We start from the raw sequence: 19,605 nt of genomic DNA, 5'->3' as shown, positions 1-19,605 counted from the left end.
AAACATTGTTAAAATGTGGACACTACCCAAAGCAATCTACATATTTAATGCAGTTTGTATCAAAATACCACTAACATTTTTCACAGAGCTAGAACAAACAATCCTAAAATTTGTATGAAACCACAAAAGAACCCAAATAGTCAAAGCAATCCTGAGAAAGAAAGACAAAGATGGAGGCCTCACAATTCCAGACTTTAAGCTATATTACAAAGATGTAGTCATCAAGACAGTATGGTACTGGCACAAAAACAGACACGTAGATCAATGGAACAGAATAGAAAATCCAGAAATAGACCCACAACTATATGGTCAATTAGTCTTCAACAAAGCAGGAAAGAATATTCAATGGAAAAAAGACAGACCCTTCAACAAATGGTGTTGGGAAAACTGAACAGCAACATACAGAAGAATGAAACTGGACCATTTCTTACACCATACACAAAATAAATTAAAAATGGATGAAAGACCTAAATGTGAAACAGTAAACCATCAAAATCCTAGAGGAGAATATAGGCAGCAACCTCTTTGACCTTGGCTGTAGCAACTTCCTACTAGACATGTCACTGGAGGCAAGGGAAACAAAAGCAAAAAGGAACTATTGGGACATCATCAAGATAAAAACCTTCTGCACAGTGAAGGAAACAATCTACAAAATTAAAAAGCAACTGATGGAATGGGAGAAGATATTTGCAAATAACATATTAGATAAAAGGTTAGTATCCAAAATCTATAAAGAACTTATCAAACTCAACACCCCCCAAAAAACAAATAATCCAGTGAAGAAATGGGCAAAAGACATGAATAGACATTTTTCCAAAGAAGACATCCATATGGCTAACAGACACATGAAAAGATGCTCAACATCACTCATTATCAGGGAAATACAAATCAAAGCCACAATGAGATACCACCTCATATCTGTCAGAATGGGTGAATTAACAACATAGGAAACAACAGATTTTGGTGAGGATGCAAAAAAAAGGGGAACCCTTTTACACTGTTGTTGGGAATGCAAACTGGTGTAGCCATTGTGGAAAAACAGTATGGAGGTTCCTCAAAAAGTTAAAAATAGAACTACTCTGTGATCCAGCAATGGCACTACTAGGTATTTACCCAAAGGATACAAGTACAGATTCAAATGGATACAAAAGTACAGATTGGGCTACATGGCACCCTGATGTTTATAGCAGCATTATCAACAATAGCCAAACTATGGCAAGAGCCCAAGTGTCTACTGTCTGATGAATGGATAAAGAATATGTGGTATGTGTACACACACACACACACACACGTATATATGTATGTACACACATATATGTATATATGTAATGGAATATCACTCAGCCATCAAAAAGAATGAAAGCTTGCCATTTACAACAACGTGGATGGAGCTAGAGTGTATTATGCTAAGCGAAATACGTCAGTCAGAGAAAGACAAATACCATATGATTTCACTCATACGTGGAATTTAGGAAACAAAACAAATGAGCATATGGGAAAGGGAAAAAAAGAGAAAAAGAGGGAAGCAAACCATAAGAGACTCAAAGACAGAAATGCTGAAGTGTTGGAGGGAAGTGGGTGGGGGGATGGGCTATATGGGCAATGATCATTAAGGAGGGCACTTGTGATGAGCACTGGGTATTACATGTAAGTGATGAATCACTAAATTCTATTCCTGAAACCAATATTACACTATATGTTAGCTAACAAGAATTTAAATAAAAATTTGGGAAAAAAAACACCAAAAAGCAAAAACCAAACCAAAGCACACACAAAGAAACAAAAAATTTTATATTAATTACATGTTGCCATGATAATGTTTTTGATACACTGGGTTAAATAAATTATATTAGATAATTTTCACCTGTTTTTTTCTACTTTTTAACATGGCTACTAGAAAAATTTTAAAAATGTTTATGTGGCTCACATATTTCTATTCAACAGCCCTGCTGTAGAGCTACCTGCCCATGCCTAAGATATAATAGCTGAGCAGAAATAGAGTTTAGTATTCCTGGGTAGAACCTTATCACTAGTCTGGCACAGTGGTTAGCAGTATGGGACCTGGGTGTGGGTTCTCACTTGGCCATATGTAAGCCAGGTGACCATCTGCATCTCTCAGCCTCAGTATCCTCATCTGAAAATGGGTTGAACGATAGTGCCAAGTTACTAGTAGTGTGCCTTTTGGGAACAGAAAGTCTTCTCTCTGTGTCTCTGTTGTATCTTGAACAGTAGCTATAGAGGGAGGAACTCTTCCCAGAGATCAAATGGCTGGAATATAGGAGGTTAAGCAGACAGCAGGTTGAGGTGAGTCTCAAAGCTTGGAAAAGAGCCCTGAGGTTTAGGGGGACCACTGTGCTGTTCCTCTCCTTTTTCAAAAGCACAGGTTACACTATGGGTCACTGAATAAAAAAATGTTCCCAGTTTCCTGGATAAGCTTTCACTAGACAGAGTCCATATAAAGATGTAATTTCTCTTCCAACCCTTTGGATCATGTTCATTCATTCATTCATGCATTCATTTGTTCATTTATGATTTATTCACTTGCATGTCATGAGAATGATATTTTGGAAATATTTTCAAATGGATTTTTACATCCCTTTACTCTTATTGTGTAGAACCTTTGGAACTGTCAGGAACACGAATGCTTTCTCAGCTTTGGCTGTCAAATTAGATATTTTGTTTGAGTTTGTGCAAGCCTATTGTCTTACTAAGGCAAGACAATTCATTCATTCATTTGTTCACTCATCAGATATTAATTCAGTTCCTATTATGTATATGCCACTTCTTCAGATACTGAAGATAAAGCAGTAAAATTCAAGCATTACTGAGAGAAAAAGGGTTTTTAAAATATTTTTTTAGAACTCTCTTTTTCATGTACCAGCTAGGCCTGGTAGACTTGACCCTAGATTTTTTTTTTTTTTTTTTATGTAAAGGAGGTCTTGGATTGAGAGAAAGAGGAAGGGGAGAAAGGCCTGCATTTTCCAGTTCTAGCAAATTATGGGAGAAAGAAGGTATCAGAAATAGGGTGAAAATAAGACATCAGAGTCCTCACTTAATTCTCAGCCAGGAGCCAAGTCTCAAGAGGTTGCAGAAGGTTGCTTTAGAAATACCCAAATAATCATGGGGAAGCCCGGAGACACTGAGGCTAGTGGTGGCCTCCATTGGGTATAGTATGGGGGGCTGTCTGCAGCCCCCTGGGACAACATCAGTCTTTGACTCAGAGTTCTATTCAGGCTGGTACAAATACAGCAGTGGGAGGCGGGTAGGTAGGTGAGCCTGCCATAGTGCTCTGGGTTTCCCGTAGCTTGTTTACGGAGTGTGAAGGACCTGGAAGTGTCCATGCACTCAGATGAGGTGTGGAGGTGGCTGAAGTCAGTGGACTGACAGACCTTGGAGGTCAGAGAGCAGAGGTAGAGATTTCAAGATCAAATGCAAATATGGGGGGGACCCATGGACTCCAGAGGTAGATGTCTAAACTAGATGGATTGTTGCATCCCAGTAGGGGGCCAGTTCAGAGAGAAGCCCAGACTAGCCATCATACAGGGGAGATAGGCAGAGGACTCAGAAGGATTCCAGGAGCAGCTCTCACCAAGGCCTGTTTACTTCCCAGGATCTTGAAGTTCCCTGCCCCCATATATCCAGATTCCATCCTGGAGAAAAGCTGGCGAAATGGAAATATGAGAAACTGAACATTTCACCTTCAAGGACTATTTAAAGTATAGCAGTGAGTTATATTTACCCAGCTGGACTAAAGTTTAGTGTTATTTATGCTCCTGCTACACAGTAGGTAAGGCTAGGGAAGCAAGATTAGATCAATTACAAAACATAAACAACAAATATTTTTGGCATGTAGAAGCTTTGTGGGAGAAAATTCACATCCCCACTCCACAAATCCATTCATTCTTCCATTCAACATACATGTATGGACAGCCTACTCTTGGACCAGCACTTAGCTAGGCTCTCTGAGGCATGCAGGGGCTATTGAAAAAGATAGGCCTATGAACCAATAACTGGAGTGTAGTATGTTAAGTGCTGTGATAGAGGTATGAATGAAGAAAGCACTATGAGAATGGAGAGAGGTGAGTAACTTCTCCTGGAGAGTTTGCAGAGAATGTGGTAGATGTAGTAACATTTGAGGTTCTTAACAAAAATCTGAATTCTCCGAATGAAGACATGTGGACACAGTGATTCAGGTAGAAGAAAGCCTACATGCAAAGGCCTTGATGTCTGAGAGGACAGGGAACATTCTGGTGACTGCAAGAAATTAACCATTCCATGTGGTGGGAACAAAGACTATGTGCAGAGGAGCACGGGAGGTGAGGCTGGAAAGGCAGATCTGGGGCTGAAGACCACAGATCCTGTGGAAGGTTTTGAAGCAGAACAGTGTAGTGATCCTATGTGCATTCCATAGTCCTTACAGTTCATTTCTCACTGTGTTCCACAAACATGAAGTAGGCAAGAACAGTAGCAAGTGTCCATATTACATTTATTTTAATTGGACTTTATCTTATAAGGGAGACACATTGGGTTTCACAACCTCCTAGAGATGGTGCTGCCAAAAAGACTGGCAAAGAAAATTCAACAAATATCAACCCTTGAATTATATGCTGGATCTGATTTAAAGGACTTTTCTTCATAGCTGTACAGAAGAGAGCATTTACTCCGTAGAAGAAAACCCTCACTGTACTGCCCCACACGGTAGGTGTTACCTTGGGCTACCCAAAAGCATAGGGACAGAGCTGGTAGGCAGTAGGAAAGAAGATGAACATGCATCTCACTCACCTGAACTTTGATTTGGAAATCCGATGGCTGAAAGAGAAAAAGCAGATGTTACAAAATGACACATATGCATATTCTTCCATTTAAAAGATATTCAGCAATTCTAGAGAAGTTTGATGTCCCTGCATGACTATAAATGGGCACTGGATGGATGTGTGGAGTGAAGTAGAACAACTCTGAAGAGACAAAACCCTATTTGTCAACATCTCCTGGCACGTTTGTGTGTATGAATGTGAAAACCAATGACTGACAAGTCTACAAATCCAGTATTTTCTAAGTGGAAGCAACACTCTCTGGAGAGTCTCTGGAGGCGCCATGTGGCACCTGCTCAGCAGGTCCCATGAAGTTAGGTTAGGCTGTGTGTAGGGAATGCTGCACCTTGATGAGAGCCATGGAGGACAGGAAGGTCTCTCTGCAGATGTGAAAGTCTCACCAGTTGGAAACCAGAGGCAGGAGCATGTCATCACAGACCCCACTGCTGTCTGAACAGGATCCCAGCCAATGCTGGGGTATGAAGTGAAGATAAGCAATAGAAGCCAGCTGGGAACTGAAAGGCCTTTACAATCCTGGCCTGAGGGCTGCAGCTGGGCCTAAAGGAACAGCCGCAGGTCCTGTCAGAAGCTCAGGAAACTGACAGTTATGTGCAGCCTTAAAGACATGGGGAACTTTCAGGTGAAAGCATAGGGCAGGTATGACTCAAAGGGTCATTGAATGGGGAAGGAGGAATCTTCAAGGAGGCCCTGAGGCTACCAAGTTCATATAGGAGAGTCCACAGGAGACTAGGAGGAGGAAGGCTGGGAGAAGGGAGGAAGGAGAGAGGGGAGAAGGAGGGAAGAAGGGGTGGGGGCAGGGAATGTAAGCATTTGAGACAAAACAATTGAAGGCAATGTATCAGAAAAGCCTTTGGTGTTAAAGGAGTAAGGTGGAGAGATTGTAGGTGGAGCAACCATGCTCAGATGGATACCCAGATGGATGCAGAATGTAAGTTGGGGAGGAAGAAAGTGACAGAGACATTGGTAGGGAGACAAAGACAGATGCAGAGAGAAAACATGAGCAGGGAGTTCAGGAGGCAACTGCTGCAAGCCTGTGTTTTCCTAGCTCAGCACAAAGCAAGCTGTGTCACATAGCAAGAAAACAACCCCTCTCATTATTTTTTATTAAAAAAAAATTAACAGAAGATGTGACAGGTGGCAAAGCCATCGTGTGTGAGATAATTATATCTCTGGGGCACTGAGAATCCTAGCCAAGTGCCTTTACTGCTCTGAACCACTAGCTAATAACCTTTCCCCACCTCTAAGACTGCCTGCTAGGGCTGGAGTGTTTAATCACATGTTAACAAAGTGTGTGGGAAGGGGACCGGGAGCCAAGGACAGCATTTTTATTTAGAGCCACGGTTTAATGGGAGAAACAAATGTTTTCCAGATGCTAATTGGGTGTTGGGGAATCTGGGGTCCTCTCTTCTCCAGCAGGCCATGCTGAGCTTGGGGACCTTCAGGGTCTTCTCTAGGCTTACTTTTGGAGAGTTGACTCTCCTTGCTGTTAGGCATAAGCCAAAGTGGATGACCGCGGCCTTTAGTCTTGTGACTCTGTCTACAGAACCTGGTCTGGCCCCAGGCCTTCTTTCAGAAATGTCTCAGTGATCCTCTCTAGGATGTCCTTTAATGCAGACCACATGCTCTTTCCTGTAAGGGTCTCTTTCAGTCCAAGTGGATCAGCAAAAGTGGGTTCTTAAAACCAAATATCATATCTCCCAGGTAAATGACTCTGGGGAGTGGGCATAGAGGGGGATCAGAGCTGAGGTGTTTGAAATGAGGTGCTAGTCCTAGTTCCAGCATGGTAAGCTATGGGTCCTTCTGTGGCATTCTGGAACATTCTGAAGAGGAGGAAATAGAGTAGGACTTTCCTTTCCACTTAGTTTCAAGTCCTGATGTATAACACTGGATACCACACTCAAAGCCTATTATTGTTGCTGCTCTTCTCAGGGGATTATGAATGTAATTTTAGGTTCACTGCGTCAGAAATGTTCATTACCTTTTAAGTATCATATTACTTAAGAAATGGGGAGGGTACTGCTCAAGTGGCAACACCTGGAGACAAAGGAAACTTCAGTCCTTGGAGAGCTGAGGTTAGAACTCTGTAAAGGCCAAGCGTCTGAATTTCTCCATACTCCCTCCTATAGGTGGGAGACAACTGTAGGACCACACTTCATGAAAACAGAGGGATCCCATTGCTCAGCAACTTCACCTTGTGGGAAGTAACCGCTGGCTCAGGGTTTGGAAGGCTGGTCTGTCCTACTGTGTGAGTAAGCAAGCACCAGAGCACCTGGGTGCCTTGTACCATGGCACCAGTCCACACCCTGGTCTGGCTGACATGTGGTAAATCCTGCTTCCTTCCACTGGTTTTTAAACCACTTCAGATTCCTCAGAACAGTAGAGGTCTTCCAAACCCCAATGGGGTACGCACAACTTGCTTAGAAGTCTTCTTGGCTTTTTCTATCATTGTTATCCTAGTGAGGTACAATCCCTACCTTGTGTTTTAAATGGCTTCCTGAAGGAGAGCAGGGAGGTGGAGAAAGTAACTCATGCTTAAGACCATCAGAACAATTCTACTGGTTTGGACTTGAAGTTCCTTCAACCCAGGATACTTTCTCTACCCAGGCCTCCAAGACAAACCTTCTAGGAAGCCATGATTTTCTTTGTTGATATTAAGTTTCAAAACTGAAGACAAATCCAAACTCCTTTTGTTTTGCTTAACTACTTACTTCTTGGGAACTATTTATATTTCAGACTTTCTCTCCTTCCTAGAGTAATGAGAACCATATATTTACTACTTGCTGTATGAAATAGTATTTCCCTAAATTGTCCCAATTTGCTTCTAACCTAAGTCAGATGGCACAGTGGTCGCTATCCAGGTTGACACACATCTGACTCAACCTCCTGGACTCCACAACTTCAACACCATTCACAGATATTATTTCTAGAAGGGTAATGGACCTTGTCATCACAGAACACTGCTCCAACTGGATGCTTAGCTCAGTCACTCCACATTCTGGACAGTCACCTTCTCTATTAATCCTCCTGCTCTTCCTCCGAACCCAATCTTTGCCCTCACTATGTCTTCCCTATCATTCACACCCTTGTAGGGTTCTCAGGTTAATGTCAGGCTTAACTTCCAGTTCTCAGGTTGGCCCCAGGGTCATATTGATTTTGCTATCCACACAGTACCTGGGACTTCTACTTTGCCTGTCTTGCTAAACTGCCACCCTGGTTCACACCACTCTCTGTTTTTAGTGCTTCTGGGCCACATAGCCTGCCAAAAAATATGTTGAATTGTTCTGTGAGGCTGACTTCACATTTACGATGTCAGGCTCCACTGTGGCTTCAGCAATGCTCAGCAATCTTTTAGTGACCTCTTGGTGACTCACTAGTTTGAAACCTCTGTACTGTTCTTCAGGTTCCTAAGACACCTAACCCCCACTTTCTGTGATGAAATGACAGATAATTTGGTATGACTCCTATCATTCACTCTGCATTGGAGCCTATTTTGGATTTTATATTTGTTATAGAACTGTAGAATTTGAGAGCTTGGAAGGGATCCTTAGATATCACCTGGATCTATGGTTTGCAATTTATCAAGTTGTAGAATGTTTTATTCATATGAAATCTTACATGGAAGCCCAATATGTAAAAGAGGTGAAAGTGGTCCCCTTCTGCAGTAGCCCCTGCAGGTGGTTCCCAGGAGCCCTAGGCCTCTGCTAACAGCACTCTGAGCCAACAACCAGGACAACTCCTTTGTGTCCCAGAGGGAGAGACCAAGACTCAGAGGGGAGGTGCTTTGGCTGAGGTCACATGGCTAGTTGGTGGCTGATTGAGACTTGACCTCAGGGCTGCTGATGCCAGGTTTCTTTTTCTATCTTCCAATTAGTCCCAGAGGTAAGGAACTCCTTCTTCCTTTGTAAATCTTGTGTCTCCAACTGCGTCTTTGAAGTCAACCTTCCCCTTTTAGGCGATGCCTTCCAATAATCACTCATTTCCATTCTGGCATCCTTAGACCCTCCCCTTTCACTGGCCTCTTCTTTGCCATAAAGATTGTCCCAGTGTTTACAAGCCCTTACTTGGCCACTGCTGCCTTCCTTTCTGCCATCTTATTTTCTTCTCTCCCTTCCATGGCCTCACTTCTGGAGCAAGTGCCCTACACTGGCTCATTCTCACTCCTCTCCTTCTCTAAGACTCCAACTCCCACAAACAAGTCTTATAGAGTATGGCTCCAGAACACACAAATAACCCAACCACTTTTTAATCTCCACATGTGACTCTAGCCTGAGCCACCATCACCTCACACCTCAGTAATTGCTACTGATGATGCTTTACTGTGTGCCTGCTTCCGTGTTGGCATTGCTTCTACCTATTCTTTTCCTCACATCCAAGTGATCCTTCGAGAATGCAAAACAAACCAAATCAACCTCCCTACCCAGCTCCATGTTCTTGTGACTTCTCATATTCAATGACTTCTCACAGTCTTGTAACAGAGACAAAGATCATTAAGGGGTCTACCAGGACATGCCATCTCCAGCCTCAACTCCCTGTCTCTCCCTGCATGCTCTGCCCTGACCACACTGGCCTCTCAGTTCTTCCATCCAAAGGCCTTGAAACACACTGTTGCCTTTGACTGGAACATTCTTCCTTACTCTTCACTTCAATAATGTATTTTCACCCTTCACTTCTCAGCTTAAATTTAATTCTTCAAAAAAGTTGCCAGTCTAACCGGTTATTAGCCCTACAATATACTTTTCCTTCTTAACACTTACCCTGTTTATAGGGACTTATTCACTTGTTTAATGTCACTTCCACACAGATTATAAACTCCAATGAGATGATATCAATCTTTCTACTGCTATGTATCACCATCACTTAGAACCAAGCTGGGCACACTTTGAATGAATGTACAAGTAAACAGTTCTCTCTTGAAATTCTTTCTCCCATGGATTCCAGGCAAGTGCTGCTGTCTATTCCCTTAACATCTCTTCATTTGTTTCATTTACTTGTTCTTATTCTTCTGTGTGTCAGGTTCCCACGGTTCAGCCCTTGGCCTTCTGACTCTATTCCTCTACGACCAACCCTTGTCCTATACTCTCATTAATAGCTCTTATACTGATGACCTCAAGTGTGTGGCTCCATCCCTGTTCACAGCTGCACCTTGGACCTCTATATCCTATTGCCTGCATAGTACCTGCAAGCTCCTTGGTTGGACCCTGCTTCAAATTCTACTTCAACATCCTTACTGTCTTCAAACTTTGATGGCTCCTTCTTTTTAATCACCTCCCTCTCCCCCCAAAAATATACTGTAGTTCCTTTTTCTCTGTGCCCCCACCCCCTCATCTTCATCAGGCCTTCTCACTGCCTATAAATTCTCATCCTGGTCTCATCCAACCACACAAGCCTTTTAACTCTTAGCTTTAAAAATGCTAGACCCTCACTGTCTCCTTCCCATAAGACCCAGTCTCAGTCTCCAGTCAGTTCTCACACTGTGTTTCCCACCAGGAATGTTGGTGGTCTTATCCCATGGTTGGCTGAGGCAAGGAGTGGGGTGGGGTGAGTAGAGAGATGGTGGAAAGACCATAATTTATTAGGTATATATTATAGTTCTGGTACTGTGTCTAGGTATTTTATATGCACAGAGCAGATGCATCAATGTGGATATTCATAAGGATAATAGGAACCATTTCTACAGAGCTCTCCCAGCCTGCAGAATGTGTCCTCAAAGAAATGACAGATACACTAGAGGTGCCAGCTTCCCTCTCTGGAGGATAATCATATTCACCCTCCAACAGAGCCACCATACTCTCCTGAAATGTACTCTCAAGTGGCTTCCTAGAGCTGGGAACTCCCCTGGTCCCTCCTGGTCTGCAACTTGGGCTATGCCTAAAAGCCAGAGTTGCAGGGTCCTCCATGTTATAAAGACCAGAGAAAGGCCTGACAGACTTAGAGGGTTTGCTGGGACCCATTTGCAAAAACTTGAGTGCTTGCTTTGTATGGTTCCAAAAGGAGAAGAGGGAAAGGCTTGGACTGCTGTTTAAAAATGTAATTAGCCCCGTATTTTAACAACATTTTGACAATAATTGCTTCCCAATGATGCCGAGAAATCTGCAGTGCAGACTCCCTGGTGCCACTGTCAGAGTGAGTGATACTGAAGGCCCTGTGTACCCTGGAAATAGAAGTTGCAAGAGCTGGTCTGTTCTTAAGCCTTGTTTTCCCTTCTCCTTTGGCTTGGAGATCATTCTCAAGGCTGGCATGGCTTCTGTTTAGACTTATATATGGAGAAACTTTTTAAAAGTGTTGGGGTTTGCTCACACCATTGAGTCATTTCAGGAATGAAGGGTGAAATAAGATACTGTTTCACTGATGGAATGATTTTGAAACTAATTTTATTTGGGACTGGTCCTACTCAGAGCCTTCTGCATGCAGTGCTTTTCAGGGACCAAGGTGAGTTTACAGTTCTTATACCACAAAGTCAACAAGAAGAGTAAGTTCCACTTCCCAAAGCAGATCCCGAATGTTCCATGAGGCCTCATTCCCAAGGTCAATGTGAATCCCTGACAGAATATAACTTTAATCTTTGGACTCTGCTGAGATGCTGGTAACAGAACCAGCAGTTTGCTTATTTTTAGCAGTTAAACTATTTTTTCCCTTCATTCTTTGGTGGAGGAACATTTCCCAGGGACTACTGGTTTCCATTTTTAAGATAAAACTAAGATAGGTGATTGTGATAATTCATGTGTGAACTGTTCCTCTATGCACCTGGCCCAGTCCTGGGCCAGTCACTTACCAAAGCCTAGGCCCTGGGATCTGACCCAGGGAAAGGGAAGTCATAGGTATCTAGGCTGGAGCTGCTTTTGGAGGAGGTGACTGGCCACGTTCCAGGCTAAACACTGACGAATTCTGCAATAACTCAAGGTTGCACTTCAGGAATCTCTATTTCCCTTTACTAGGTGGGTAACTAGAGTTGCAGATAAGGACCAACATGTTTATTAGCTCCCAGGTTATTTTCTTACCTGTATCCTCTTATTCCAGGTCACATTTACCAGCAGGACCCAGGGACCCTCACATAGGTGTCTCATGTGACAGGGGGTGAGAGAGGCTGGGAAGAAACAGACTTTGGAGCCACCTCTAACCCCCCACCACTCGATATTTCACTGATGTAATGCACAGGGGCTTGAAATCCATGAGTCAGACCCTTACAGGAGTGCAGAATTGGAGACTGGCTTTAATGTTAAGACTCTTCCCCCTGCCTAGGAGCCATACTCAACCCAGGGCAGTCTTTTCTCACACAAGTCACCACCTGAGATTTATGTTTCTCTGACCTCTGCCTCAACCACGATGGGCCAAGCCATTGTGATTTCAGGACACAGCATCCCTTCCCGCACACCTGGAAAAGCCCCAGTCCCTGGGCTCTCCGTGCCTACTCACGCCAGCCTGGCCCCGCAGTTCTCTCCCTCGATGTCACCTCCAGCCACGTTTTCGGTGTTGACAGACTCGGTCTCACTTGTGGGCATGCTCACTATAAGAGTCAAAGGGATGCAAGGCATTGAGGGTGGGAAGGAAAGGGGAGAGAAGAGCATTAGTTTGCACAACACCCTATTCCAAGACTGTGTGCTGCTTGGGAGGATGAAAGCCTGAGCAGCATCTAATAGTGGGGTACAGTGGTGCTGCTGTGAACAGTGCCATGGCCAACTTTGGGGGTTTCCTTGACCAACATGCCTGATGCTTGTCTAGGGTAAGTTTTGCTGCCAAGGACACTCAAACTCATAGGATTTGGGAGGAAATATGGTGATAAGATCATTTGCTTCTTGAAAACAGTGACCACTGAATCCTTTTCTACCTTTTCCTACAATAGAAAAGTTTTCTATTTGCATCCACTACTAACCATAAAAAGAAGAGCTTTCATGAAAATATTTTATTTTGCTTTCTTCCCCACCCATCAATTCTAAGGGGCTTCATCCCCAAATTTAGAATCCAGCTTATTTGTAGAAAGGGTGTTTTTGTTGCCTCATGAACTACTATATGGATGTGGAAGACTGCTCCCTGTCGTGTAGTGCATACTGGGTGTATCTAGGACCATACCTGAAATAGGGAGCTTGAAATAAATGGCTATTACCAGAATCATGTACTAAGATTCAAACTAGCACTACAGATACCAAGAATGAGGATCACAACTGTGGAATCCACCAATTAAATTTAAATGTGACTTGAAGATAGACTAAAGATAGGTTGGGATATTATTTCCCCTTCCAGTAAATCTGACGTTCCCATCCCAACAGGCTGACTTTGGATATAAACCATCTAATTCCACTGGTGCCAACCTGTCCAGTCAATCTACACTCTCTTTCCGAGGCAGCAGTGGGCTAGATTTCCAGAGCAGCAGGAGTCATCTAGCTTGCAACCCAGTGTGGTGGCTTAGAGAAGCCATTTATTATTATTCTCTATTCCAAATAAAAGTTTTACTCAAGAGAATTCTCAAGAGAATTCTTCTTCTCCACCATTTCTTACCCTTTTAATATGACACAACAAGTTTTATTTTTGGTAACCCTTGTTCTTCAGAACATTATAGCATTGGTCCTGGTTCCATTCTTCTTGCAGAACAGAACTCCTCATGTGGTGAGAAAATCACTAACCCTCAGCAGCCACAGAATTTTCAGTTAATGAGGGTATGGTATCAGGTGATGTGGCACCATGTGACAAATCGCCATGGGGCCACCACAGCCCAGGAGAAGCTTCTACTGGTTATATGGATAATGTTGTTGGATGGAAAATTTCCAAGGTTCTTTTATTTTGGATGAAGACAAGATGGGTGGGTGAGAAGACACTCCTTTCAGGAACATGCAAGATACAAATAGGAACCCATGACTTACCATATGTTTGACCTCTCCACCCTAGGATTCACTTTTAATACAGTTGGGTAAAAAGAAATCTGGATGCCATTTCAAAGAAGGTTGTCATTGGATGAGACTTTAGATATTACCCAGCTATAACTTGTTCCCTTCACTTTACAAAACAGGGAAGGGGAGATTCTCACATTCACACAGTGGGTTTGGAGTAGGACTTGGTTGGAAGCACAAGTATCATGACCCCCTTCACCATGCTCATCTCAATTGTCCCTTATTGACCAACTCCTCACTCTACACCATCAGACAGGGCTCTTATAGCCAAATAAGGCTCTGGAAGCATCAAAGGAGCATGGTGAATAGCCAAATGATGGTGTTCAATTTTATAGCATTTAGACTCCCTTTGTAGCCTGATGTCTGAGGGAGCTGGTATGTGAGGCCAGACCTTAGGGAAGGTTTTAGCACTGTAAGCAGGGAAGACAGCACTTTCAGAGCTTGTCAGGTTCCTTGTTACATCCATACATACATTCATACAATTGAAGAGCCTTCATACAATTGAAGAGCCTTCACTCTTTCACTTCATCTATCTCTGGCCCTCTCTGACCTAAGGTTACTTTAATTCTTCAGGCATCATTCTTTAAAGTTATAGAGCTCTGACTTTGAGACACTTTGCTCCCAGAGAGCCCCTTTTGTGCTACTGGAGTAGTATGATGGGGATGGTGCTAGGCTTGGAAAGACAACCAAATTAGAAGTGGGTATGCCTGGGCTTTAAGGAGGAGCCATATCATCTTCCAAATCAAGGAACTGCCTGTATCAGTATCAAGTTGGCATTTACAGTGACCTTAATCTTGGGTGGTACTATCCAAAGGAAGGGTTCCATAAAAGAATAGCTGCTGCAATCAGCTTTGCTGTTTGTTTTGTCATGTATAAAGTCATGTTTGCTGACTTTATACATATTAAGAGATGATAAGGCACTGGATTTGAGTGGGGAAGGTTACCATACCCTTACACACACACACACACACACACACACACACACACACACACACACAGACACACACATACAGGACCACTGTATCACAAGCCATCAAGAAAAATACCCTCCCCTCCAGTCTGGTATGTACCAATGCATATTTACACACATAGAACACAGGGGAACATTACCATGGGTTTCTGTGGAGTGACTAAACCAAGAAAACTTCCCTTTCTTCTGATCAAGCAAGCCCGCTGGAGTGCTTCCTTTCACAGACAAGATGGAGTCAAGACCAGGAACAAGACATCAACAGAGAGCATGCAGTCAGCCACGGGCAAAAGAAAGAAACAAGGAACTCAGCTTTCACATAGAACATCCATTTTAATCCCTGAACATAAACTAAGAAAATTGTAAAAAGCAATAAATCAAAAACACACAAGAAAACATAACAAAATAGAACCAAAACCCCAAATTACATGAATTAATGACACAAAACAAAAGATGGACCCTGAGGAGAAGGAATTACTCCAGAAGAAGCTTCAGTCTACACTGGTCTATCTAGCTAGTGGCTTTGAGGGAAGAGTTTCCTAGGAGATGCTATCACCCAGCCCTGCTGCCTCCCTAGGGAGGTGCCTCTTTTACAGGCTCCACTGGGGTAACTGCTAAAATCAAACTACAGCATTGGTGTGCCCTGTCACTCTTACCCAATAGCCAGGTGACTTGACCTCTTCCCCACCTGTAGTAGATCTACCCCTCTCTTACTACTTACACCCAGATCATGTCACTTGCAGATGGAAAGCAATCCATGGATCTATTTGTTCCTTTGTCCAATTCAACTACTCAGTCCCATTCAATAAAGATCCACCAAGTGCTTCAGGCCTGATCATATTCAACACATACATATCTGCTTTCAATCAGTTTAAACAGGCAAAGAAGTTGCTCAGTTGCTTGTCAATGGGTGGTCTTTTGAGGAGTTTGGTGTATAAGGGAGAAGAGTTGTGTAAGCTTCTTTTGGCTCTGGGCTCTGGCTGAAGAAGAAGGTACTAAGGAGATTGTAAAAACACTGATTGCCACAAATGGAAGAGGGGGAGTTCTGTATTCTGCAACAGACTTTGAGTTCTGGATGTCAAATGCTTTATCTAATTCCAGAGAAAGAGAATTTTCCCATTCTGACAAAATTAGTGTTGACTGCACCTCTGCCAGGCCTCTATGGAGATTGCTGGGGACCAGTGGTGAGTGAGGCTTAGTCACAACTTATTAATGAGGTGGAAAATCTGTTACCACTCAGGAAAGGAAGCATGTGCCCTGATGAGAAATGGGTAGGTAGTCCCATCAGTTCCAGGAAAGGGCATGAAGAGGAAGGTCAATCCAAGTTTTTAGGTGCTTCTTTATTTTATCCACTTCCCCTGGAACTTGGATCACATTCAATGGCTATCCTTGAATGTTGCTTGTTAGTGAGAATTCTGAAGACTGGTTCATGATTGAAAAGGGTCAGGCTTATTTTTAACCTAGGTAAAGGGCCATGTCCCAAACACACATCTTTAAAACACAAAGCTTAGAATAAGCAGACACTTTACAACAGTAGCATTTTTTCTCACTTCTCAAAAATCCTATATAAGAAAAGCCCTGAAGGTTAGGAACTGAAATGAATGACTTGGTTCCAATTACTTTCTAGCAGAAGATATGTCTCAATTTATAATGATAACATTCACTGAAGTAAGCATCTTATAATGAGTGATCTTTTGTTTGGAGGTGTAAAGGGGTCAACATAGTCTGCCAGTCACCAAGTTTGTTCACACAGTTGTCTTGGGAAACAAGAGACACTTGGTCAGTGAAGGAAAGCTCAGAACATTGGGACCTGTTATACAGAAGCATTATTCAGCTTCTGGCTTTGGTATGAGTACTGTCCCATATTGTTTGATTTCAGAAATAACTGCATGATAACTTTTAAAACAATAGAGCTTGATAAATACATGTCACTCAGTGTATAACTGAATTTGACCAGGGCTGGTATCTCATATGGGCAAAGTTGGCAGCCATCTGTTTGGCAAGTTATATGAAGATCATCTAAATTCTCTCCCTTAAGAGTGTTCAGTAGTGTCTGCTAGGTCTGCTCTGTTGGGTCAAGTCATATATCTGAAGGTTCCTTGCTGAAATGAAAATATCTCACTTGGAAGGAGCAATACATTAACATATTAATATTAGCACCTATTTGTGACAGTTTATCCTGTAAATACCTAAGAGAATAAGATGGGTGAAAATGCAGTTTGTGTTTCTATTTCTAAGGGCTTAGACAGCAGGATCACAGTTGATTCTTTAAGGGATTTGTTGCCCTAGAGAGAGAGAGAGAGAGAGAGACTTGGATTCCTTCTTGAAATCTGAGTGTCCGAACTGTTGAAAGTTGAGAATTATAATTGTTAGATATTTATTCTATGGATGAGCTGGAGACTCTGACTCTTCTTTGGCCATTCAGTGAATTGGTTGGAAACTAAGGCCAAAAGATGGCAAAGAACCCTGGTGCCTGAGGGCACCTCTCCTCTAAAGGCAACCCTCTATATGCCTTGTGAAGTGAAGCTTGATGTCTGCTCATCTGCAGTGTCATAACAACATACCCTCTGTGGAATAAAATGTACTTTTTGAATGGATTTAGTAAGGAGAATACTGAGAAAGAATGTGGGAGAGGAAGCTAGTTTTATAACTTTCTAATTTCATCGTTAGCAGGTACTATGGATCAAATCTGGGTTTCTGGACTATCCTGTCCCTTGACTTCTGTTGAGAAGATTCCCAAAGAAATGAGATTTTCCTGGAAGAGTAATTAACAACTGCCATTGTAGGTGGTGGATAACATAATTACACATTTAGTAATATCACAACTACTACAATGAGTTGTGTAGACTCCACCTCACCAACTGATTACATCTTGAATTAATGTCTTCTCTCCCCCAAACATTTTCTTTTGGTGGCAACTCTTGTTTGAACAGTACTTGGTAGATTTTTTTTTTAAATTTGAGACAGAGAGGCAGAAGGAGAGAGAGAATCTTAAGCAGGCTCCATGCATGATATCCACGTGGAGCCCAATGTGGGGCTTGATCCCACTACCCTGAGATCATGACCTGAGCTGAAATAAAGGGTTGAATACCTAACCAACTGAGCCACCCAGCTGTCCCTGGTAGATGATTTCTATGTTTCAAGGGAGGTGCACAGTTCTTGTTTCACAGTAACCAATGTTTCTCCCAACCTACTTGGAGAAAAGCTGTGTGGATACTGGGGGGATTATAATAAGCCATTTTCTATGTGGGATAATCTGAATCTGGTAATCATGCTGGGAAAGTAGCACTAGATCTAAGCCATGGTGAAGATCGACAGTTCCTGGTACATTTGGCTTTGCAAACCCTCTGAAGGTTTACTAAAATTTAAGAATCTCCCATTAAACACAAGATAGTGCTTTGAAAGCATGGCTGCACAGATCAGCTGGCCAGGCTTTCCAAAACTATGGTCAACAGAGAAGCTCTCTGTAAGACTAATGTCTCCAGTCAGTTCCTTATACTACTTTAAAAAAATGACCAAGTGGTAAATCTACTCCAGGTTGTTCCAGTGTGTTAGCATTCATGTCTTCTGTAAGAAAAAAAAATTAGATCTAATTTAGCTATCATGATGCAATAAGTGTGTTCAAAGACGGCTATACTCATCCACACAAATAAAAAATGACTCCAGAAGGGGCTCTGACCAAAGTTTGAGAGTAAGAGCAACATTGGTTTTGATAAAGAAAAAGAAAGTCACTATGGTTACTTAGCAATTAATCCACAAAGGAAACCGTAAGCAATATCTTCTTAGGCATCTCTTCCTTTACTGTTTTTTTCCTCCTCCCTTTTTCCTATCCCAAGGCTAGGGGGAGATATGTGGAGAACCATCCACACATAAAATATCTGGCCTTGCTTCTTGAGGCTGTCTGTCTCAGATATTTTTATGCATCACAATAGACTGAGTGACATTAGAGCAAAGATCCATGTGAGGAAATGAAAAATGGACCTAGGAGAGATGAAGAAATTTGCCTAGTTCTAAAATCTTTGGTCACCCACTGTCCCAGGGATGGGGTTTTGCAATGTTCGTTTGTGACTTTCAGTAGGAATGGCTGGCCTCTCTTGAGATCTGCCCAGAGAAATGCTTGGTTTTCAGTTTGGAATTTAGCTACTCATCTCATTACCCAAGGTCAGAGAACTCATGAACTTTTGTCAATCATTTATCTCCTTTTGTTGGGAGAGGGTTGGTGTTTCAGGGCCAGACATCCCAGGCAGTGGCAGAGGTGTCAGAAGCCCACAGAGCTGAAGGCATTTCTCACCCAACCTGAACTTCTCCAGTGCTGTGCAGTGCTGTATGGTGCCAATGGGCTGAATTCTGGGTCTGCCAGACTGCCAGGATCTAGTTTCTCAGGCTTCCATGCACTCTTGTATGAACTGAACAATTTACTTTGCTATTTAATTGGCAGATGCCCATTTTATTGTCTTTTTTTGTATATGAATGGTATAATTAGTATTCATTTTCTCAAACTACTAATCAGAATTATGGCTAACATGCAAAAAGATTCCTAATTTCCTATCCCGCTGACTCTAATCTGGAATCTAAAACTCCCCGTAATCTGGCTCCATGCTATCTGTAATGGCTGTGAGTGCCCCTTAGAAATTCATATGAAGTCCTAGCCCCTGTAGCTCAGAGTGTAGTTGTATTGGCAGAAAGGGTCTTTCAAGAAGTAATTAAGTTAAAATGATACAATGATGGCAGGTTCAAACCAATATGACTGGTATGCTGATCAGAAGAAGAAATCTGGACACAGAGACATACAGAGAGAAGATAATGTGAAGACACAGGGAGAAGATGGCCATCCATAAGCCATGGAGAGAGACCTGGAGTAGGCCCTTCCCTCAGGGCCCTCAGAAGAAACCTACCCTGGTGACATGTTGATCTTGGATTTCTA

At 42.6% G+C, this 19,605-nt stretch overlaps 1 protein-coding gene across 50 annotated transcripts in view; it reads right to left on the bottom strand.

Annotated features, from left to right (window-relative positions):
- CACNA1C (calcium voltage-gated channel subunit alpha1 C) overlaps positions 1–19,605 on the bottom strand; it is a 752,487-nt gene that overhangs the window by 141,720 nt on the left and 591,162 nt on the right. For 28 of the 50 annotated variants that reach the window (XM_019464985.2, XM_053895070.1, XM_053895081.1 and 25 more), the window contains exons 10-11: positions 12,246–12,336; positions 4,783–4,809 (exon numbers count right to left, since the gene is read on the bottom strand). In XM_019464985.2, the coding sequence (XP_019320530.2) occupies positions 4,783–4,809; positions 12,246–12,336 (118 nt within the window). Of the gene's footprint in view, positions 1–4,782; positions 4,810–12,245; positions 12,337–14,824; positions 14,900–19,605 lie in introns of all 50 variants that reach the window. The other 22 variants (XM_019464982.2, XM_053895067.1, XM_053895065.1 and 19 more) reach the window with 1 other exon arrangement.

This window comes from Panthera pardus, unplaced genomic scaffold, assembly GCF_024362965.1.
Source record: "Panthera pardus isolate Hobbes unplaced genomic scaffold, ASM2436296v1 HiC_scaffold_6, whole genome shotgun sequence".
Lineage (NCBI taxonomy): Eukaryota > Metazoa > Chordata > Mammalia > Carnivora > Felidae > Panthera > Panthera pardus.
This window is presented reverse-complemented; position numbering and strand designations above follow the sequence as displayed.